At 45.0% G+C, this 23,890-nt stretch overlaps 1 protein-coding gene across 3 annotated transcripts in view; it reads right to left on the reverse strand.

The window, feature by feature from the left end:
* Positions 1 to 23,890, reverse strand: part of SOL1 (carboxypeptidase D) — a 49,711-nt gene that overhangs the window by 10,897 nt on the left and 14,924 nt on the right. For all 3 annotated transcript variants that reach the window (XM_086823845.1, XM_086823843.1, XM_086823844.1), the window contains exon 11: positions 9,210 to 9,312. In XM_086823845.1, coding sequence (XP_086679971.1) covers positions 9,210 to 9,312 — 103 coding nt within the window. The remainder of the gene's footprint in view (positions 1 to 9,209; positions 9,313 to 23,890) is intronic.

The following is a 23,890-nucleotide window of genomic DNA, read 5'->3' on the forward strand; positions in this document are numbered from 1 at the left end:
AAGCCTGTATAGAAGTCAATAGATGCAAAGATTGAGAGGATAATCTTGAGCCTGAAGACTGAAGATGCCAATCTTGAAGTCTGTCTCTTACATCCAATGTTGGAATCGGAATGAAAGGGTGTAAGAGATCTGCAATAGCTTTCCATATAGATCTATGATGCATCCCAAGATTGTATTGTTGGCAAGCTGCCGGAAAAGAAAGAATTTGCCCTGTAGTATCCACTACGTCATCAATGAACCGGATGCCCAATTTCATAAGATTGTAAGCTCTGATTGGTTGTTGTACAGCAAGGGGAGAGTAAAAAACAGCACTCCAATGTATGCTTTCCATTCGAAGCGAGGAAGCTATAGAAGCAGGATGGGGAGACCATTTGATGCGGGAGAGCACTTTCTTCCAATCCTGAATCAAGGAAGTAGAAAATGGACAACCAGGGATTTTACCTTGAAATTTGCCAAGCACTACTTCCGATGGATCAACCAACCAGCGACCATAAGCATTTGTGCGCATCCGACCACACAGAATTGCCAACATGATAGACCAAGGCTGTTCTTGTTGAAAAAAGGTTTTGAGCATAGTGATCTTTCTTGCCAGCACATGAAATTTGATGTTTATAATATTCAAACCACCATGCATTTTTGGCGAGCAAAGCAGGTCCATTTTGAGCAACCTTAAAGCTTTTTTATGAAGCTTAGTTTTCCAAAAAATCTCCATGGCTTGAGACATAAAAGAAGAAAGATCTCGAGATGACCAATGTAATAGAGGAAGGTAGAATTGGACATAAGCCAGAACAATGGACTGAACAATTCGAAGCCGTACATGTAATGGCCAAGTGGAGATCTTCCAATATTCTAATTTGTCCTTAATTTTGTTTAGCACCCAAGATATTTGTTTCTTATTTCTGATTTTCCAGCCAATGGGATAGCCCAAGTGTCTTACTATGCTTTCCGGATAAATAATCTGGCCGGGCCACAGGATAGCATGCCAATCACAATGCTTGAGAGGTAAGAGTTTTGATTTCTGAAAATTAATTTTTAAACCAGCTACCAACCCAAAATCTGAAAGAGTATCCATCAATAGACGAAGCTCCAAAGGACTGTTCTTTGGCATGAAGAATGAATCATCTGCATAAGCCTGTGCAATGAAAGGCCGTGAACCAGAAATCTGAAGCCCCTCTAACTGTCTAGTATCAACCAGATGATCCATGTAAAGAAGTAAAGGATGCGAAGCAATAGCATAGAACAGAGCACTGAGAGGGCATCCCTGTCGAACTGATCGTTCTAGAGTCCAAGACTCTGACAAATGTTTCCCTATAAAGCATTGAGCAGTGGAATCTGAGTAAAGCCAGTATATGACATTAACTAGCTTTGGCCCAAAACCAAGTTTAGACATGATTTGAGAAACATAATCCCACTGCACCGTATCAAATGCCTTTGCCACATCCACCTGCATGACCAAGACATCTTGAGCAGAGTATTTTGCATATTCCATTGCAATGAGAGTATTGGAGATATTATCATGTATATGCCTTCTTGGAACAAAACCATATTGCCTGGGATGAAGTCCATCATGAAGGATATCCTTTATCCGGTGTACCAGCATTTTAGCAATAAGTTTATATATAACAGGCATCAAAGTGATAGGCCTCCAGTCATCCATTGTTTCACACAGAGGTTTTTTGGGCAGAAGCTTAACCAGACCATGCTTCCAAGCTGAGGGAAGATGTTGATGCTGCCAGGCTACATTAACGAGCTTCAAGATTGGACCCTTCAATTCAACCCAGAAGGCTACAAAAAATTCAACTGTCAAACCATCCCAACCTGGGGATTTATGTTTACCCAAATGCTTGAGGGCTTCATCCAATTCTGTATCTGAAAAGGACATTTCCAGCATTGAAGCTTTTTGCAAAGAAACAATAGGAGAAACAAGCTCAATAAATCTGCTCCGAGCCAATGCAGCCTGAGATGTAGAAGAAGATGGTAGAGAAAAAAGAAGCCGAAAATGATCCAGACATTGTTTTTCTAACTGAGATAAAGTCTGGGTCCAAAGACCATCCGATTTCCTGACTCTCATGATAGATTGACTTTGTCTGTACGTGTGTAAATTTCGAAAGAAAGATTTCGAGGAGCAGCCCTTATCCAGCATAGGTTTAACTCTAGCCCTTGTCTGCCATTTGGAAAGCTTGCGTTTATCATTAGCATCAATTATGAAAGAAGCACAAGACAATGAATTCTGTTCAGAAGCAGAAAGAGACCTTTGATGGCTAATCTGTACCAAGGACTGCTTGTATGATTTTGCCCACTGGATATGCTGTCTGGTTTCTGCCATGTACCATCTTCCATATTCCTTAATGACATTTTGAATACGATGTACAAAGGAGTTCCAAGCAAAATCCAGATCCTCCTGAGCATGAGCTAACAATGGCTTACAAGCCAATCTGATCATTTGCTGGAATTTTTCATGAGAAAGATATAATTGATTAACCTGCAAGTGTCTGACTAAAGAGAGCTGAATGTCGTCCAGAGGCATACCAAAAGAAAGGTTGAGCCAAAGTGGAGTATGATCAGATAGTTGTTGAGAATAATCAGTCCACATTTGACATGTATAATCATCATATTGCTGAGCATGAATAAGATACCATCTATCAAGCCTGGCCCAATATTCTGTAAAAGCATTATGATGATATGTGAATCCCAAAACCGAAGGGTGAGTTGCTGTCCATAAATCTGCAGTATGAAGAGAAGAAGTCATATGTTCCCATCGCTGGATTTCAGAGGGAATCATATGGGATTTATGTGTGGTATTGTCCTTCCAGTGAGGGGAATTATTAAAATCACCACAAAGTAGAGCATTTGAAGACCAAGGATATTGGTTAATGGAGTCCCACATTTGAGCTCTGGAAGCTGAAATTTGAGAAGCATACAAGGAGTCTATTTCAAAAATCTCTCCATTGATCATGCATTGGATAATCATCCATCGGCCATAAGGATCATTAAATGCTACACAGGGCTGCAGATCATGTCTGGCTAAAATGCACAGCCCAGAGAATTGTCCAGATCCTGCATAAAATATATCATAGCCTGAAAAGAACCCATGCTGGCCAGCAAAAGAATGCTGATTATGCTCTTGCAGACACACAACATCAGGATGAGTATTGTTTATATAATGCTATAGGAGTCTCCATTTGTGCTGATTGCAGAGGCCCTGTATATTATAAGAAAAACATTTAAGAGAAGTACGCATGAAAATATGTACAACAGATGAGCAGTCCTCAAAGAGAAAGGGAGGCATCAAGCCTCTGCCATTGCCACAGGGTCTTGCTGACCCTCAAAATCCAATTCCCTGACTAAATCATCTTCTTCACAAAGTGGAATACCCTTCTTAACTGCATTGACCCATGCTTTTGAGATGGGGCTGTCAAAAGAGGTAGAAGGTTGACCAGGAGATGGAGCAGAAGCATCCCAATTACGAGATTGGAGAGGTCTTTGTTTGAGAGGCACCGTCTTCTTTGCATTCTGCCAACCCTCGTGAGAAGATGAATTATTTTCCACTAGCTTGCTTTTTCCTTTATCCTTATTTTGGGCTAAATTGGCTTGGTTCCCTGTAGGAAGTGAAGGCTTTGCTCCTTTAGCTTCAATCTTTTCCACATAAGTCTTTTGACCTCCTTTATTAGATGGCGGAGGAATGGCAGCTGGAGGAGGCGGATGAAGGATTGAGGGACACTCCGAAGCTAGATGCCCGAACTTGTGACAAGAGAAACAAGCTCCAGCAAAAATGCCCCATTTCAAAGTGAAATATTTCTTTCCCAAATTAACACCCTCAATCTCAACTGCAATAGAAGAGGGGGTTGGTCTATCAGTATCCCATAAAATGCAAAAACGATTTTTGTTACCTGTGGGACGAGGGGGACAAATCACTTGTCCCAATGTCATCGCTAAGCCTGGAAGCTCTGTTCTCATGTAATCTGGGAAATCAACGACTTCAACCCATACAGGGCAGTGATGTTTGATGAGATTCTGATAATCCTTATTAGGAGACCAGGGCATGACGTGCACCATTTGACGACCAAAAAATAAAGGGGACATTTCCAGCATCTTTTGTTTTGTCAATGCATCCAAGAGATGAACTTCATAAAATCCTCTGGAGGCAAAATAGACTCCTTCTACATAGCATCCACCCAGGAGAGAATTCACCCATTGTCCCACATCATTAGCCGAGGGTATTTTACCTGGAAAAAAGATGATGACTGCAGTTTGAGAGAGCTTCTTCAGAGGATGCACAAGAGAAGGCAACTTCATCTTGTAAGTGAGTTCCGGAGCAGGTAGTATCCATTCTCTTCTACTTTGTTGAAAATCCTCATTCAACATGTCAAACACATAGGAAGCATCTTCAGATGAAGGAGCTATGGAGGGCAGAGATTCCCTTGATTGTCTTTTAGGTTCAGGAGAAAGAGCTCTCTTGACATAATACTTGCTTGATTCTGCCATCGGGACTATTCGATTCAGCAGGAAGACACAGATCAGGAAAAAAAGGGGGGACAGCACTATTGGAATGCAATCTTACAAGGAGAGGAAAAACAGAGACCTCAAGCGACATACAGAAGGGAAAAAATAGACCTGTAGCGAGGCATAGCACACACGCACACACACACACACTCCTATACACGCGCACAGGTCGTGGAAGAGATGAAGAAGAGCAGATTGGCGATGAGAAAAAAGAGCATCTGGGTAGCCTCAGAAGGTCGCGTAGATTACTGCAAGGCTGACACAGTATAGGCTACAGGGCCGATACAGTCCTAGGACAAGCACCTCACCACACGTGCTCTCACACGAGCAGGCGAGCAGGTCGAGGGAGCAGGCGAGCAAGTCGACAGCAGGCGAGCAGGTCTTTGGCGGCCTCCCCAACTCTCTCCACACACTGTCGCTGTACACACACACACACACACACACCACACACACAACCTACCACACACATACACACACATGTATGTATATGTATGTTCATATACACACATGTATGTCTGTATGTGAGTATATACAGACACACGCTCGCATAAACCACACATGTATGTGTGTATCGAGAGAGATGGCTTCAAGTCCCATCCCCCCACTTCGGTGCTGTCCTATGGATTATATATGATCCACATTAAAACAACTCCTCCTCTGCCATGGAGAGGCCACTCCACAGGCAGGGGGCACCATCGCAGCTCTATGCTCGCTTATGGAGCAGGATGGTATTATCATTGGATGAGGACATCCCAGTAACTCTGGCCATCTTGCTCCATAATTTTCAGTGCCACATGTACAAGGGAGGTCCGCGTAGTACGCGGGTCTTCTTTTCATTTCATTTTCCATACTTTTGGTTTCCGTGTTTACAATCTACACATGGAATTGTTGCAAATTGCAACACATGTTGCTCTCATAGACCCACTGGGTCTTTTGTAGATGCTAATAAAATCTCTCTCTCTCTCTCTCTCGCAAGTGTTAGATGTTTTTTGATTTTACCTTTTCTTTCTGATTTCCATGGCTCGGTATATCCATGGTACCATTGTATCACTTTTGGTCTCATACACTCTTGGAGCCTTTTTTAGACGTTAATCTCTCTCTCTCTCTCTCTCGACGTAAATATAACTTTCTTTCTCTCTCTCTCTTCGCTGCCCCTCCTTTTCTCCACCTGCCCTTGCTCAGGTCCCAAAGGCAGCAACATAATCCTCTCTCTCTCTCTGAATGGGGCTCTGAAACTGTGCCCATCTGGTTGAACAGAATGCCACGAAGGTCAGGGAAATGGGATGGCCTATCCCAGCAGCTGAACAGTCTTATCAGTCAGATGGAAACACACATGAATGCATGCACGGAGAAACCAGTTCTGGACTCACTACTCAAAGATGGCCTTCAGGCAATCTAGGACATAATGGGGATCCAAGAGGACTCCTATGAGAGCATTGGAGGAAATGAAGGAAACCCACACCTTACAGGTTGAGAAGCTCTCCAGTGAGGTGAGATGACTGAAAGAGCAAGTGGAATGTCTCACATACGAGCTCAAAGAATGCCAAGGCGCTATTAAGGAGGAGGGAGAAGTTAGAACTCACAAACATGGAAGAGCTTACCAAGAGTGTAGACGCAAATATTCAAGAGAGTATGGTAGCAACAAAAGAAGAACTTGTGGGGAGATGGGCCGACGTAGTAAAACAGGAAGCGGAGGAGTGGACAACAATGGTCTTCCTCCACCCCACCCATCATAGTGGAAGAGGAGGAACATTATACATGAGACACTCGAAGAAGAGAAGCGGCGGAGGAAGACTAAGACCGCGTCACAGGTATGGCAGAGGGCAGCTCACCCAAAGCAGATGCCTTGGAGCTATGCAAGGAACTGAAGGTGGAAGATTCCCATTTGTGGATGTATGGAGAGCAAGAAAGGATACCACCTGACCATGTCCACTTGTCCTCCGTTTCCCAGACTTAGGGAGTCGCCAAGCATTTTTAGATACCAGGGTCATCCCATAGACCACATAAACCATGGCTAACCCTTCTCTATTTGTGGTTATGTAATTCATCTTGGCTTCATTGAGTTACCTACTGGCAAAACAAATAGGGTGGTGCAACTTGTGTTTCCCTGGTTGTGCCGGCACACACCCAATGGAAAATTTTGATGTTTCAATATGCACATGGAAGATTATGTCCTAGTGTAGGTGCACTTGCCAAGGCCTTCTTAAGGCAAAACAAATAGGGTAGTGTGACTTGTGTTTCCCTGGTTGTGCCAGCACACACCTAATGGAAAAATTTGATGTTTGGATCAGCTTTGGCATTTCAGCTCTTATTCCTTTCTTTTATTTGTAGTACTCATGATGATGTATTCCATGGACATGATGTAATAATCTTTTGGTCTCATAGGTCATTTTGGCCTTGTGTAGACGTTAATATAACTTTCTTTCTTTCTTTCTCTCTCACACACACCCCTACCATCTTAAAACATCAATCATGATCACTCTCAGATATGTTGTCCTATAATCCTATCAGCAATTAGCAGGTTGTCAAGAACTAGCATAAAAATGTGAAAACCCTAAATTTAGTTGAAAATCAAACATTCAAAGGCTACATGTGCATGCTCGTGTACATGCTCAGAGCCCTCAAAAGAGATGAAGATAATAGCTGGGGAGGGTGTTCTCTCCATGGCTGGCAGCTCTCGGAGGAGAACTACCTCGTACAAATGGGGGAGGGGGGGAACAGGAGGCCTATAATGCCAAGTGATCTCGCCATCCCGATCAAAGAGAAAAGGGCCTGGCGCCAAGTGTGCAGAAAACCTCTTGCTGCCTAAGCATGGGATGATCCGAACCTCCCTGAAGCTTCTTCCCCCACTGGCCGTGAATGATACCAGTCCAAATAGAATGAATGGACTCAACAGCTTGGGGGGGGGAGGGGAGAGGAGGGGGAAACGCCCTCGATGGCCTTGCTCTGCAACGGGCCAGGTCTTTAACAATATAGGAACTGCATCTATTCTGCAATAGGATAGTCAAAGAGCCTGCCCTCCTGCTGCCTCCTCGTAGAAGAGGCTTCTGTTGCCCAGGCTAGCGCCCCCTAGGTGATAATACTCGGTGCAGACCCCATCGCCGTCATGTAGAGGCGAAGAATCCTCTGCAAACCTGTTGCGCTTTCGGACAGTCCCAAAAAGTGTCGATGCAACATGCACACTGCACTGGCCATCCTCCGATGGCCAACCAAGTGCCAACAGCAAGGCTGGGCTAACTACCACTTAGGTGGCAGTGTGAGGGGACTCCAGAACCTATCCAATTGATTGTCCAATAGAACAAATGAGGGGGTGGAAGCAGACTATAACAGGGGAAGACGGATGCACCTACAAGGAGGTCGGATGTGGGGTCGAAGCCATGGTGCATTGAGCGAAAAACACCGGAGCACTGCATATCGCAATGGGTCTCTGCTGCATCACGATCAGCCACTCTATGGGTGAATCAAACTCCACCTGGGAATAGCCGTGCCCAAGAAAATGAATGACGGTGATTTTTCCGCACTCGCCAATGAGGGCTGTTGCCTGGAGGAAGTCCTGAATCTGACCATGTGTAGGGCCGCTCCCAACTATCTTGCATACCAGTGAAGAGGCCACGAGGGAAAAGACTGTACATGCCAAGAGCTGGAGGTCCCCTTCGGTGAATAGGCAAGGAGCGGCAATGTAACAAAGTGGCTACCATGGAGTCCTTCTCAATGGGTAAAGACCAGAGACGCAGACTTGCCGAAAGAACACAACCCAAGCACAAAAACCTGCTGGGAAGGGAGCAGAAGAAAAGGGGGGAATAAGGACAGGCAATAATGGGGGTGGCTGCAGCTGCAGCGGTGGCGGTAGGTAGATGGGGAAAGGAGGTGGAAAGCTGGAGAAGGGGGCAGAGATGAGCGCAAGAGGTGTCAAAGGGGGAAAGGCTCACAGCCGAGGGAGAGGAGTCGTCGGATGGATGCACAAATGGGGAGGCGGTAAGATGCGAGGTGGGGGCGCCAGGAGGATGGAGAGGGCGTGGCGGGGTGCACACAGGAGGATGGGAGCAGGAGGCAGCGCAAAGGCTGAGGGGGGCAGCAGGAGACAAGGGCGATGCAGATGGACGAGCAGAAGATGAGGGCAGCAGCAGGAGAAGGCGGGTGCACAGGATGGGGGGCGGCAGCATGAGGGCTGGAGGCAGAAGCAGGAGGCGAGGGTGATGGAGACGGTGGGAGAAGGCAGGCGCAAAAGGGGGGAAGCAAGGTGCAGCAGGGCAGGTGTACAGGGGGGGAGATCCAGCTCACGTTTGAATACTGCCTAGCTCTTATGAGACCTCAATCCCCAAACAACTGTGCATTAGTCCATGATTTGTCATCTTGAACTCATACACACAGCAGTAGTTCAATAAAATATATATATTATAAATGAAGTGTCAAAAAAGTTTTTCAGAGGTATTTTCTACGTGTATTCAAACGTTTTTATTTTGTATTTTTGATTTAAAACCACATTACAGATTTTTTATTTTTTATGCCTATGAACCAAAAAAAATCAATTCCAGGCACAACTTTTCTGGAATTTTTTTAAGAGCATCAAGTGAGTCCAATTACACTTGGACTCTCTCAAGACTCGTCCTCTTAATAATAACAATGAACAAGCACCAAATCAGAACTCAAAGAGATTCTAACATCGTTGAAATCATATCGTCACTTCAAATTTGGAATGGGTTTACCTCGGTTGCCAATGGCCATTTATTCTCACTAATCTCCAAAGTTAGATCCATGCACTTCCCATGAATGTAGTTCCAATCCTGCATACCTCCATACAAAGGATACCTTTAAGAAGAACAAAACTCATTAGCTACTTATCTGTACTATTGTGTGCTTCGGCATTGTACACATCTCAACCTGGTTAGTAGAAAAGGCAAAGTTCTTTTATAAATCTGTGAGAACCAACTTAATATTTCAAGCAACATGATAGTTGGAGAAATATACACGAAATTGTCTGTGTGGAAGTCCATCCCCATCGTAAGATAGGCAGGCTCAATTCAGCTACAATACATGTAAAGTAATAGTAAACTCATTCTAAAGATTTGACTCATCTCAGGCTTGTTAAGGTGAAAACCAAGAAAGAGGAGAGTGCTATACAAGGAAGGGGTCAGGAGCAAGAGACAAGTACTGTGAAGATAAGCAAAGTTAAGCGGTAGCATGAAAGGCAACATCTGTTTCACATGGTGAACCCCCAACATTAGTAAGAGCATGATATCATGTGATACATAGTTTTCCCAGATGAGTGTGGACATCATCATGACCGTAGAATTTTATACCAATATAAGTAGCTAGAGCTCCCCCATTTTGCAATCCTGCACGCAACCATCAACCCCTTCTCTTCTGCATGCTCCCCTACAGCCCCCACCCTCACCTGCACTGCCCATCGTGCACCTCTTGCACATCCCCCTCCCACAGCCCACCCCCCACCAAATTTCTATTGGTGCACTATGGCATAGATCCACACTCATTAATAACTTGGCCCATATATTTTTATAAAAGATTGCCCCTTTTTAAGCATGTGTGAACCTTCCAGATTCACACCCCCGTCATGGTGGGGTTCCCATACCATTTGACCGACACGTGTGTGGAGGGGTGCATGCGCTCGACCACCATCCTCTCCCTTATTATCTTCTCCACAGTCATGTCACCTCTAGCTCTCTTCACAAAAAGGGGGCACCTCTTGGCTCCAATGTACCTGCAAGCCCCACTTCATTGACATTCTTGTTTGATATTTTTTTTTCATATCATTATACTCAAAAACTCATGATCTCTAGATCAGTGACAAGCTTATACAAATATTCCCTTTTGGTAAAGAACGGGGGGTAAGCTCCGCCCATCTTTGGCCCCCAATGTGGTATTGATAGTCTGGGTAATTTGTGACACTTCATTGTGGTTAATTGTGTGTTTGATCATGTTAATAATTTAGTGCTCCGAGATCTGTACTCTCCAGTTACATCGGGATAGATCTTTTAAGGAACGAGATTGGATTTATCTGAAGATCCAAAAGCAAAGGCTCAAGTAGTTCAAGGAAGTTTTGTCTAAGCTTTCTCCAAAGAAGAGGCTCCTTTTAAGGTCATCAAAAAGCTCAATGATGTTGATTCCCAGTTGAAGTTACCAAGCAAATTTGTATGACAGCTGCTAACCTTTAACCATGCATCTAACCATCTCCATGAGAGTCGTATTTCTCCTCTCAACAACACCTTTGTGCTGTGGACAAGATAGTTCCAAACATAGAATTGCATATTGAAGACTATTAGGAGCACCTTGATTTCTACTGTGACACGAAGTTGGGGTTTGGACTTCGGTCACTTCTCAGAATCAAAACACACTTGTATGAAACCTCACAGCCTCCTCACCTCCCTTTCTCTCCCTAGATTAGGATAAAGATATACACATCAAAGGTGAGATCATAATTCATGGAAGGAAAGATGAAAGGCTCCGGAGAAGCAAGAATTTCTGCCAGTCTTGCAGCCCCAAACAAAAGGGCGATTCTTTGTTGGAAGAAAATCTTCCGACTCAGGATTATGTGAACGGAAACATACGGGGAATATTGGTAAGGTTCATCCGTTCGAATTGGGCGATTTGGACGGAACATATTAAAGAAAATGAATATGGCAATCACTTACAAGAGGATAAGACACATGGGGTTTGCCTTTTGATAAGGGATTAGGAGGAATTAATCATGATTAAGAAGAAAGAATGGCCAAAAAGCTATAAAAACAGAGATACACAGAGAATTGCAGTTTTAAATCCATAAAGGCTGTGCAAGAGAGGATTATAAAGATGCGTAGAGCTTGAAGAGAGCTTCGCGCCTATATAAAAACTTTCAAAAACGGGCAACCGAGCAAAAAGTTATGAGCATTTTACTGCAAGACTATAAAACTGCCAAAATTCTATAAAAAACAGAGATACACAGAGAATTGCAGTTTTAAATCCATATAGGCTGTGCAAGAGATGATTAGATAGATGCGTAGAGCTTGAAGAGAGCTTCGCGCCCATATAAAAACTTTCAAAAACGGACAACCGAGCGAAAAGTTATGAGCATTTTACTACGAGACTATAAAACTGCCAAAATTCGCCTAAAAATTAGCAACTTTGGGAGAAATTCTAATCATCAAAGAAATTAAACGTGAGTTTGCAAATGTTTTCTCTACCGATTTACCGAAGGGATTACCTCGAGAGAGAGAGGTAGATCATGTTATTGAATTAATACCTGGTAGCAAGCCGTTCTCAAAGCAACCTTATCGTAGTTCATTCAAACCGAGGAGGATGAGATATAAAGGCAGTCGCAGGATTATCGAGAGAGGGTTTGTACAACCTAGCAAATTTCCATAGGGAGCACGTGCTATTGTCCAGAAAAAAGGACGGCACGATGTGTTTTTGTGTAGATTACAAGGGGTTGAACAAACTAACGATCAAGAAATAGTATCCATTATCTCGAATGAATGATCTCCTTGATTGTTTAAGTGCAGCGAAATACTTCACAAAGATTGATCTTCGTGCTGGGTATCATCAGATCCGGATTAAATCTGAAGATGTACCGAAGCCAAGTTTTCGGACTAGATATGGTCACTATGTCACATGCACTCTGCACTGTAGTGCATGATGACAAGATGGCTCATCATCAATGCATCATTGTACTGCACTAGGACCTTTTAGGATATGAAAATGTCGTATGTCGTGGCCCCATTGTAATCCTCAGTCCAGGATATGTCAGACACAAGCTACGTAGGTCATTCCTCAGCCTTAGAGTGTCAGTCAGCCAGTCAAGTCCCTTAACCCACTTGGAGAGAATCATTCATGCATGTAGAGTCAATGGAAGCCTTAGGGTTTGCATCAGATCACAGTCTACATTTGCATAGCAATCATCCCCAAATGCATATAAACCATTGCAAAAACCTTAGAACATTATTCAACATTTTTACCATAGCAATAGTTCATTCGTTGAAGAAGTGGAGACATTATCTCTATGGCTCCAAGTTCGTTGCTTGGGCATATCATCATTCCTTGAGGTATATTTGCGACCAAGAAGATCTTAGGGGTCACAAAGCAAAATGGGTTGAACTCATGCAAGAGTTCAACTTTGAGATTCGATATCAAAAGGGCTCTAGCAACCAGGTTGCAGATGCACTTAGTAGGGTACCTGATGTTGATGCTCTCTCCGTAGCTGAGATCTTGATTGATCTCTATCTTTCTCTTTAGGGGATTTGCCAAACAAATCGCTTCTTTGGAATGATCTGGTAGCTAGTTCAGACTGGAGGCAACTCAAGAGATCTGGGAAGTCCAGAATCCCAAAGGAGTCATGCTGAAGAGAAGATAGTCCAGCAGTATTCCATTCGGAATGGGTTACCGATAAGAAGTAACAAAGTTTGCATGCCAGACATTGATGAAATTTGGAAGAGGATACTTTTCGAATGTCATGATGTTCCCAATGCAAGGCACACCCAGGAATTCAAAGAACTCGTGTTAGTCAAGAGAAACTTTTATTGGCCGTACATGAGGGCCTATATTGAACATTAGACTGCCAAGATGATTAAGTTTATTCCCACACAGTCTACAATTAAGAGTCATGAGTTGGCTACTTTACTTGTAGATCAGTTTCATACGCTTTTTGGATTATATGCAAGAGATGCTTCAACTTGCAAGGGAAAGTGTAAGAATGGCTCAACAGTCAAGACTAGGCTCAAACTTATGCTAACCAACATAGATCTCCTAGAACGTTGGACGTTGGCATGTGGGTGTATCAAAAAATTCCAAAAGATTCCAAGACTTTGTACAGGCAAGCATTACAAGTTATCTTCTAGGTTTTCTAGACCATTCAGGATCACAAAGAAGATTAGTAATGTTGATCATGATCATAGTCACAAGGGACGGGGAACGGTAACGGGGGATGGGAACGGGACGGGGGACGGCCGTATGTAGGGAACGGGGACGGGGGTAGGAACGGCACTTAAAAATTACTTTGTCGGCACCACCCACTCGCCTATACGGGCAAAGCTTGCATGCCCATGGCCGTGCACCCCCTCCATGAGGGGATGGGGTGTGACTGACATAATCCCACCATGTCCTTGTAGTCTTGTTGTCCTTCGGCTTCTATGGGAAGTTGGAACTTGAAGTGCCGCCGCCACATGAGGAGGATGCCATGGATGATGGATGCCCATTGTCTCCTTGTCACTTGATAGCTTGAGAGAGAGAAATGAAATGAAATGAAATGAAATGTTATATTAACGTCTTCAAAAGGCCATAATGACCTATGAGACCAAAAGTTACATCATGGTGGATCTGATACAATGTCTGGATAAAAAAACCCAGAAAATGAAAAATAAAGATGATACTACCGGCACCTAGAAAATGAAACTGGAACTGGAATATAGCGAGGGGGGGGGGGGGGTACGCTATGGAGGTGAGTGGAGTATAGTGAGGGGATACAATATCATGTGGGACGGAGGGGTACACTATGGAGGTGCTTCCATCTCATAATATGTGCCGCATCGGACACTGGCGGATCTCCTCAATATCCTCTGTGGTCAGCACCCTGACTGGGTGTCCCGCATGCCTCGCAAGAATAATCCGAATCTGCCGCTGCAACCTCCGTCTATGCTGGGATGCCCCCCTCCGTAGTCGTGGGCGTCTGGACCACCCAAGCTCAATCGCACGATCAATCAGTGTACCCTGGTTGTGTGTGTGTGTGTGTGTGTGTGTGTGTGTGTGTGAAGCTTGAGAGAGAGAGAGTGTGTGTGTGAAGCTTGAGAGAGAGTGTGTGTGAGGGAGAGAGTGTGTGAGTCTTGAGAGGCTAGAGCTTTCTTGTGTGAGATTGAAGTGTGAGAGGGAGTGTGTGTGTGTGTGTGTGTGTGTGTGTGTGTGTCTTCTTATAGGGAGGGAGGCAAGAGAGAGGCCAAGGCCCAAAGCCTCAAAGGCTCAAGGCCTATGGGCCAAGGCTAAAGGCCCACGAAAAGCCCCCCCCAAACGGCCAGAAAAAAAGGGTCAAAAATGTGACCGTTGCCCAAAGATTAACCTCGGGCGTTCCCATGTAGCCGTACCCTCCCAGATCCGTCCCCGGAACGCCGTCCCTTGTGCTAGGGACGTCCGTCCGTCCCCGTCCCAAAGTGTTCCTGGGACAACGTCCCCTCGTTCCAAGGGTTCGTCCCCTCCGTCCCCTATGACTATGTGATCATCGCTTAGAACGTTCCCGGGGTGTTACATCTAGTCTTTCATGTCTCTAGACTGAAAGAGAAGCTAGGTGACTCAGATGAGATGGTTCCTTTACAAGAACTAATCTGAGTAGAGCAAACTGAATATATTCCAATGGTCCTTAATCAGCGTACTAAACATTCAAGACGAAGTTCTTATGATGAGTACCAAATTAAGTGGAAGGGAAGATCTGAAAGAGAAGCTACATGGGAATCCGTTTGAAATTTGAAGGCCCAAATTCTCAAGTTCATTGCTGAGGACATCAATGGTCCTTAAGGGGGGAAGTATGTTACATCCACACTAGCAACCTAACCGAGGGTGGGTTAATCCCAGGTTAGAGGGGTGTCTCACTAGGGGACGGCTTCACACTAAGTGAAGGAAGGCTTTAAATAGGAGGCATAGTTATTAAAAGAACTATGGGCAAGCACTTATAATAAAAGCAAGGCTAAGTTTAGGGCCCAAGCTCCTATATAAGTGAACCCAAGGTATAGTTCTAGGACACAATTGTCTAGTCTAACTCGTAGCCTAAGGCCCAACAAGATTGCCCACCGCAAGGACACCCACATGGTGGCTTGGTGGTATGGGACACCAAGTCTTACCGTGGGGGAGCTCTACCTAGGGTGTAGCTATGGCCTCCAGCTCGGGGGTATGTCCAGATGGACTCTATGGATGGGAGGTGAGCCTAAAGCCTTACTTCTAGGTGTGTGAAAACATACCCAAAAGGTATTTTATCCAGCCCAAAAGGGCTATTTTGACAATTTACTTTGTCCTTCTCTGCTGGCCGACAGCTAGCACTGGCCGACCAGCACCTTTTCAACATATATATATCATGCGCATCATTTATCAGTCATGCAACCTGAACACACACAATCAGAAGAAGATCATCAAAACGCTGCTGTTGCTGCTGTGTCTGCTGCTGCCGGCGCATCACCATCAGCACTCTCTTCATAGACTCCTAGCTTCTGTTGCTGCTGGCACTGCCCCTTCAACAGATTACTCAGCATTATATGCTCCTGCTGCCATCGGCTTCTGCAAACGCAGCACTCCTGTGAGCAGGTCCCTGCGTTTTTCAGGCATGCCCCCTTCGCATCATCATCGACTGCTGCTCAGCGCTCCAGGTCTGCCTTCATCGCCTCTGCAGTCCCACCAGAGATCTGCCCCTGCTCTGCAGCCCGGTGCTCATGCTCTTCGAGTGCCCTGACCCCTGCCCTGCAGCCCAGTGTCCGTGCCTTCGTCAGCCCTCTCTTGGCCCTGATCTGCACGCTTATTTCAGACCTTATCTGCAGCCTTTTCTCAGTGCCTACAGGTCTGCCATACGACCAGCCCACTCTGCTACACAGTTGGGACAGCAGCCCTCTCTGCTTATTCCTCACCAACCGTGCTTCACCTCACATCAGTGGGCTTTTGTACTGGATTTCATTCATTAGTATACATACACTCTCTCACCCATCCCATGGTGTATATTGATATCTGGTTTTTTCATCCTTTTTCCCTCACATGGTATCAGAGCTATCGTGAGCAAAAGGAGTCAAGATCTTGAGAGCTTTTTCCACATGGAGCGTCTACCTTCAATTCCAAAGGATCAGCCTGTTGATTCTCCGTATTCTGATATAGACAACACGGAGGATGGGATTTCCTTGGAGAGCCCCATTCGCAGCCTTTATTTGGGAGATGACCGTCCTATTTATACTTACTCACCATCTACACCACTGGTATCTTGTACTTCTTCTCCAAATTTTCCAGATTTTCCTTCCAGAGGGCGATACATGCCTATTGCTAGTGTGCCAATACTGGACCCTGGTATTCATCCGCAATTGGAGAATCCTGCTGCTCAGTCTAGCCCACAGCCTGGACTTCGGTTTGGTACTTTCTCTCCGGGAGGATAGGTACCACCATGGTCATCTGGAGTTCCATTGTCATCAACTCTGTCGGAGGCCGCGTCAGGTTCGTATGTACCTTCGAGTGCTATGTTCCTAATTCTACCTAGGTGTCTTCTTCTGCAATAGAGGTTCAGCATATGCTACCATCAACTACCCTCCATCCCTCGAATTATGTGAACCTCAATAGAGGAGGGTCTAGGAGCATTGTTTGCTCCCAATTGACCGGTGTTCAAGGAGGTAACATTGTTTTCTCTTCTAGTTCACCTTCTATTCCTACTCCTAATGTGTTTTGGAATACTCCTCAATCTCAAGCACAAAACCCTCCCACCCAACACATATTTTTCCCTTCTAGTGTTGGCATGCAGCCATTACCAGCCACACCCTCACATGGACATGCGTCTGGGTTTTACCCACCACAAGTCCCTCTCGGCACTTTGCCTCTTGGCAATGTGTTGCCACCCAGCATACCGGGGTATCAAATAGTGTAACATGCATTGCGGAAGCGTGTTCATGATTAACGCTAAGCAAAGAAGATAACGCTAATCCTATGTTTAGCAAAGACACAAAAGAGAAGGAGAGATAGACCTAATCTACTGTATATTGCCAAAACATGCTATATATACAATGATCTTGCTGATTCACAGCTTCATGATGCATACCAAAGATCCTTGCAACCCTCTACTTGCAATCGAACAAGAGAAGCTCCTGCTGATCCACCACTGTGTCCTTGCTGCCTTGCAAACTCTGACAAATGGATCCTCTTGATCTTTGAATGATGATTCTAATGAATGCCTAATGATCCTATTTATAGGAAAAAGGAATGAATTCGTAATCAAGTCGGTTTTGCCTATTTTTCCCACACAACATTGTCCAAACAGTCATATTTTGTGTCCAAACTATGCCCAAAGGTGTCCCAACCATTGGGCTATGTCTTGGGCACTTTCGGGAGCTTGTAGGGCTGCAAAATCTGCTCTAAATCTGCCCCTAAATCTGCCCATATATTTGCTAATGAGAATATATACATGTCTATGAGCATTGGGATGAACGGATGCACATGACATCCCCTTTTGCTAAGCTTGGAGCACTAGGGTAATCCATACACCTTTGCTCCGATTCCGTTCTCGTCCAATTGAAGATTGCACTTCATATCCATCGGCTCAATCCCCAAGCTCTCTGACTTGGTCTTCAAGTTCTCTGGCTTGGTCTTTGGATCTTCTGAAAACTCCTCTGAAACTGTCGAGATGACCTCATCCTCCTCCAAATAGGATTAGGAGAGATCCACCTCCTTGGGAACTATCGAGTTGACCTCATCCTCCTCCAAATAGGATTTGGAAAGATCCACTTGCGCAATCTGTGGTTCTGGTTTTGGTTTGGCTTCTAGCTCTAGCTTTGGCTTTGGTTCTCGTTCTGGCATGTGCACCCCGGGTAATGGCACCTCCTCGGAAACACCTCTTTCTGTGATCACGTCTCTCAAGAACTCGTCTTAGAAGCTCTCTTTTCGTTGGGTAAACGCTCTCGGTCATGGGTTGCTTCACAACCCTAGGTGATTCCTTCTTGGTCTTTGTTGATACTGCCATGAATTGTGCCCATGTCTCCTTGAGCTATGTCTTGCTCGTATAGAAGTGGGCCTTGACACGCCTCTTCTTTAAGCTCTTCTATGAGTTTTTGCCTAAACCTGGCCCCAACGATGATTTGTTCATACTGAGCATAGCGTTCTTGTTCCCTTTTGTATCGTTCATCTTCCCGTCCCCGACGACTCTGCAAAGTCTTGAGAAAGTCATCGTCCATTGCCTCTGAACTCATGATATTATTTTGCTATTTTTTCTATTGTAATCAGCCCAAAAACCCTAACTCATCCCTCGCCCCACCGAGACTCCACTGACCTCATCGGTTTTCTTTACTACCGATATGGTATCTCGAGCTATACATAGATTCCAACATGGGAGTGCAAATTATCCCATGGATTACAAATTTCTGAGTCCGTATGTGCTTTACTGCCTCATTCAAAAAAATCATATGTACATGTACAATACAACAATAGGTGTAGCGATCCCTCAGTTTCCGAACAAAGAAGGGTTTCAAAGACTCGAAACAACGTTGTGAAATTTGAATATCTACGTACTTTCCCTTGAACCTTAAATAAAGTTCAACCTGGAATTAAGTTAAGTTCTACATGCTTTCTAAACTCCCTAGGATCATGCTAGGCTGAAACTAGACTTTCTAGTACTATACTATGCTGAAAATGAGCAAAAAGCTGATGCAAAAACGCAGATTTAACGCAAAGATGCAAACCCTAATCTTGCTCGTAAACCCTAAAATGCAAACTCTTATTTCAAAAACCGTAATTCAGCATGCACCAAACATAAGCTAAGGGCTGTCCTAGAATGACCTAAGCTCTGATACCAATGTAACATGTGTTGCAGAAGCATGTTCATGATTAACGCTAAGCAAAGAAGATAACGCTAATCCTATGTTTAGCAAAGACACAAAAGAAAAGGAAAGATAGACCTAATCTACTGTATATTGCCAAAACACGCTATATATACAATGATCTTGCTGATTCACAGCTTCATGATGCATACCAAAGATCCTTGCAACCCTCTACTTGCAATCGAACAAGAGAAGCTCCTGCTGATCCACCACTGTGTCCTTGCTGCCTTGCAAACTCTGACAAATGGATCCTCTTGATCTTTGAATGATGATTCTAATGAATGCCTAATGATCCTATTTATAGGAAAAAGGAATGAATTCGTAATCAAGTCGGCTTTGCCTATTTTTCCCACAAAACATTGTCCAAACAGTCATTTTTTGTGTCCAAACTATGCCCAAAAGGTGTCCCAACCATTGGGCTATGTCTTGGGCACTTCCGGGAGCTTGTAGGGCTGCAAAATCTGCTCTAAATCTGCCCATATATTTGCTAATGAGAATATACATATCTATAAGCATTGGGATGAACGGATGCACATGACAAATAGTTTATCAACCCATCTCAAGCACTACCTCTGTTCCTACATGTGTACCTCCTCAAGGTTTTGTGCCTCAGCCAGGTACTCGACCTGTGCAGAGTCCCCAACCTTATATCCCATCCTATGGAGTAGTCCTACACCTGTGCCAGTTATGAGTGGATTGACTGGAGTTCCTCCTAACCCTCTCCACTCCGGATATGGGTACCAGCCATCCTGGACCCCACCACCTCCTTCCTTTCATGTTTCATGTCCAGAAATGCTTTCACAGAAAAGACTCGTTTTAACGAGTCTAATTACACTACCTGGGCTAATCTTATGGAACAGGTTTTTACTTCCCAAGGTTCTTGGAACCTAGTAAAGGGATTTGAACCAAAACCCCACCCCTCCCTAGCACCTCCTGAAGTTATCCACTATTGTGAAGCTAGAAATGCCACTGCCATAGTGGAGCTCATGAAGGGCCTTCTACCGGAGTTTCATTCTCAACTCCAGCAATTCCCCTATGTCTCTAACAGATGGGCACACCTTGAAGAGAGATATGTCGCACGTGATCACACGCATCGCATTGATCTCGAGCATCGAATTCAAATTTTCTCTATCAAAGAGGGAGATGACCTGACCGTTAACGTTGCTGAATACCGACGCCTTAACGCAAAGTATGCCACCGCTAGCTCCGCCAAGTCACAGGAAGAGCAAGTTATCACTTTACTGAACAAGTTGCCGCCTAGTTTCTTTACTTTTGTCACACAGACCATTAGTTTAGAACCTATACCTAGCCTATATGAGTGTGAGTGCCAACTCTTGCGCTTCGCTCGGTTGCATGACCAATTTCATCCCAAGAAGTCATGATCTTCCTCCTCTACTCAAGAGGGGGCCCTTGTGTCCAATACCACCTAAGGGGAACAACAACTCATGTAATTAAGGCAAACCTCCACGCAACAATACTGACACCAAAAATCATGCCTCAACACCCATTCCCCACTGGCAAAATATTCCCAAAAAGAATAGATTCTACACTCATTGCCAAATACCTGGACATATTGATGATGAGTGTGTCTTTAAAGCCAAGGAAAATAGAGGCAACACCTCCAACACCACTAACTTGAACCACCAAAACAACCAAGGAGGTAGCAATGCCCCAAATTGGTAATCAAGAGGGGGTAATAATCCAGCCCCTACTCTGCAGGGTTCCCCACCAAGGAACCAGCAAACAAGGCAATGGTACGACTTGGCCTAGATCCTCTCAGTGGCGATCCACTGGTCAGGTTGCTTAAGGCCCCCCCCTCCCAGTCTGTATCTTTTACCACCCCAGAAGAGATGTCTAATTGGTCTTCCCTTACACCTCATCCTAGCCCCTCGGCCAGTGTCGCTCAGGTCACATTTGAAGTTGACGTTGGCCACTCCTCCAGAAGGAAGAAGAAACAAAGACCTAGACGAGGCCATCAGCGTGTGAAAGCCTTTGCCCTCATTCAGATATGTCAGTTACCTGACAATCCTCCTGTGCCCATCATCGAAGCCCACCCAACTCTTCCCTGTGGCCATCCGGTCACCTGGGTTGTTAACAGTGGAGCTACACACCATATGGCACGCAATGCTCACATTTTCATCTCTCAGCGTCCTACTAAGGGTGAAGTTCGATGTGGCAACAACACACTGATGTCCATCAAATCTGTTGGCACCGTCTTATTTGACACTAACACAGGCCCCAGCCAGGCTACCTTGGACAATGTCTATCTTGTCCCTAACTTGGGCATCAAGTTACTTTCTGTATCCCAGCTGACCCAACTCGATCGTGGAATTTACTTCAACAAGCGAGTTGTCGAGGTAATTGATGAGACTACCGGTCATGTTGTTGCCAAAGGTCAGGCTTAGAAGAATGGCTTATACCGGATGTCTACTTTTTTATTTGAGCCCTCCTCCAAGGGGTCTGAGTTTCATCGGGTTCATGCCTATGTGACCCAAGCTCCCTCGAACACGGAATGACTATGGCACTATCGCTATGGTCAGCTTCCCTATGACACGCTCTATGAGTTGTCTAGAGACCAGTTGATTGAAGGCATACCTTGCCTCACACTGACAAAAGATGTCTGCCAGCCATGTCAAATGGGTAAGCAGCATCGTTCACCGTTCCCACATCATGCTACTCATCGTGCTCAGGGAATACTCAGGTTGATTCATTTCGACTTGAGTGGGCAATCCCCAACTCCCTCTTTGAATGGGTCTCTCTACTACATGCTGATTGTAGATGACTATTCGAGATACATGTGGGTGTATTTCCTAAAGCATAAGTCAGATGCCTTCCAATACTTTTCCACGTGGGTTCGGTTAGTCACTAACCAAATGGGCATCTCAATTGGGATTGCTCGCATTGACAATGGTGGTGAGTTTATCTCCCATCAATTTACCGAGTTCTTGCAACAACAGGGCATTCAACACCAACTCACTTCCACCAACCCCCCCTCACAAAATGGAGTGGTCGAGCGCAAGAACCACACCATTATGAACATGACTCGATCCATGCTCTTTGAAGCAGAACTGCCTAAACGCCTTTGGTCACAATCGGTCAACACTTCTGTGTACCTTCTGAACCATTGCTCCACGATTGCGGTCCCTCCTCACAGGACCCCGTTCGAGGCATTTTTTGGCAAAAAACCGACTGTTTCCTATCTCCGTGTATTTGGGTGTCGTGCATACACACACCCCAAATGACAGAAGGGGCAAGCTTGAGACAAGGAGTGAGTTGCTCATTTTTGTGGGCTACTCTTCTGAATCAAAAGCTTACAAAGTCTTTGATCCTAGATCAAAAAAAGTCTTCATTCATCGAGACATTGTCTTTGATAAGTGGGATTTACTTCGTCTTCCGCTGCCCATACCACCCCAACAAGAATCTCCAACTGTGCCACATGAACCCAATCAGTTCATTATTACTTCGTCTCTCTTGAGGAGCCTTCCTCCTCCCAACAGCCTCCTAGGGGCCCTTTACCCCGCTGGTACCAACAGACCATGCGTAAATGTGGCATGCTTCCTCATGATACTCCCTTAGACAGTCCTCGTCGGTCCACTATGCTCACTCCTCATGCCTCGTTTGCCTCTGTCTTTTCCACAAACTATGTGGCACATGATGAGCCAACATTGTGGAAAGATGCTATCAAACTTACATCTTGGAAACATGCTATGGAACAAGAACTCGAAAGCATTGACCGAAATGGCACGTGGTCCCCTGTGGATCACCCTCGTCATAAGAAGGTCATTGGAACCAAATGGATCTTTCGCACCAAATTTAAAGCCGATGGTACCTTGGACAAGTACAAAGCCCGGCTTGTTGTGCAAGGCTTTCGTCAAAAGAAGACATTGACTTCGACAAGACCTTCGCAGCTACCGCTCGAATGACGACAATCCGTCTTTTACTCAATCTGGCTGCTCACCATAAATGGCCAGTCTACCAGATGAATGTTAAGAGTGCCTTTTTAAATGGCATTCTCGAGGAGGAAGTCTACGTTGACCAACCTCCAGGCTTCCCGCTCCCCGGGTTTGAGGACAAAGTCTTTCACTTGCATAAAGCTCTTTATGGGCTTAAGCAAGCCCCCGAGCGTGGTATCATCGCATCGACAAATTTTTACGTAGCCAAGGTTTTCAACCATCTCACTATGACCCCAATATCTATATTCACTCTGATCAGGGAATGGTTTGCTACCTAGTGTTGTATGTCGATGACCTCATTATTTCTGGTTCAAATCAAGCCAAAGTGGCTAATATCATGGCACAGCTAAGACGAACTTTTGGAGATGACTGATCTCGGTCCTCTCTCATATTTCCTTGGCATGGAGGTGGTCCAACATCCTGATGTATTTTTGTGTCATAACAAAAGTATTGTCTTCAACTCATTACTTTCTACTTTCCTGATGGTGCTATCCTTGTGGCTACCCCATTGGATCCCACCATCAAACTATCCAAGGAAGAGGACTCACCACCACATGAAGAGCGAGCCCACCACCAAGTGGTTGGGAAACTCATATGGCTGACAAACTCTCGACCTGACATTTCCTATTGGACATCCATTTTAAGTCAGTATTTCAATGCTCCTAAGGAGCCACATTGGAGTTCAGCGATCAGGGTTGTTCGCTCTCTCGCGGGTACCTAATGTTTGGACTTCACTTGAGTAGTGGGATCACCCTATGTGGTTACACAGACTCCGACTGGGCCGGTGACATCAATTCCCGGCGTTTTCATGGTGGTTATTTGTACTCACTTGGATCTGGCCCCTTTTCTTGGTCTAGCAAGAAGCAGGATACTGTTGCAGGTTCTTCCGCTGAGACTGAGTACCGGGCC

The sequence above is a fragment of the Cibotium barometz genome, chromosome 30, assembly GCF_041138505.1.
Source record: "Cibotium barometz isolate CiBa-2024 chromosome 30, ASM4113850v1, whole genome shotgun sequence".
NCBI lineage: Eukaryota > Viridiplantae > Streptophyta > Polypodiopsida > Cyatheales > Cibotiaceae > Cibotium > Cibotium barometz.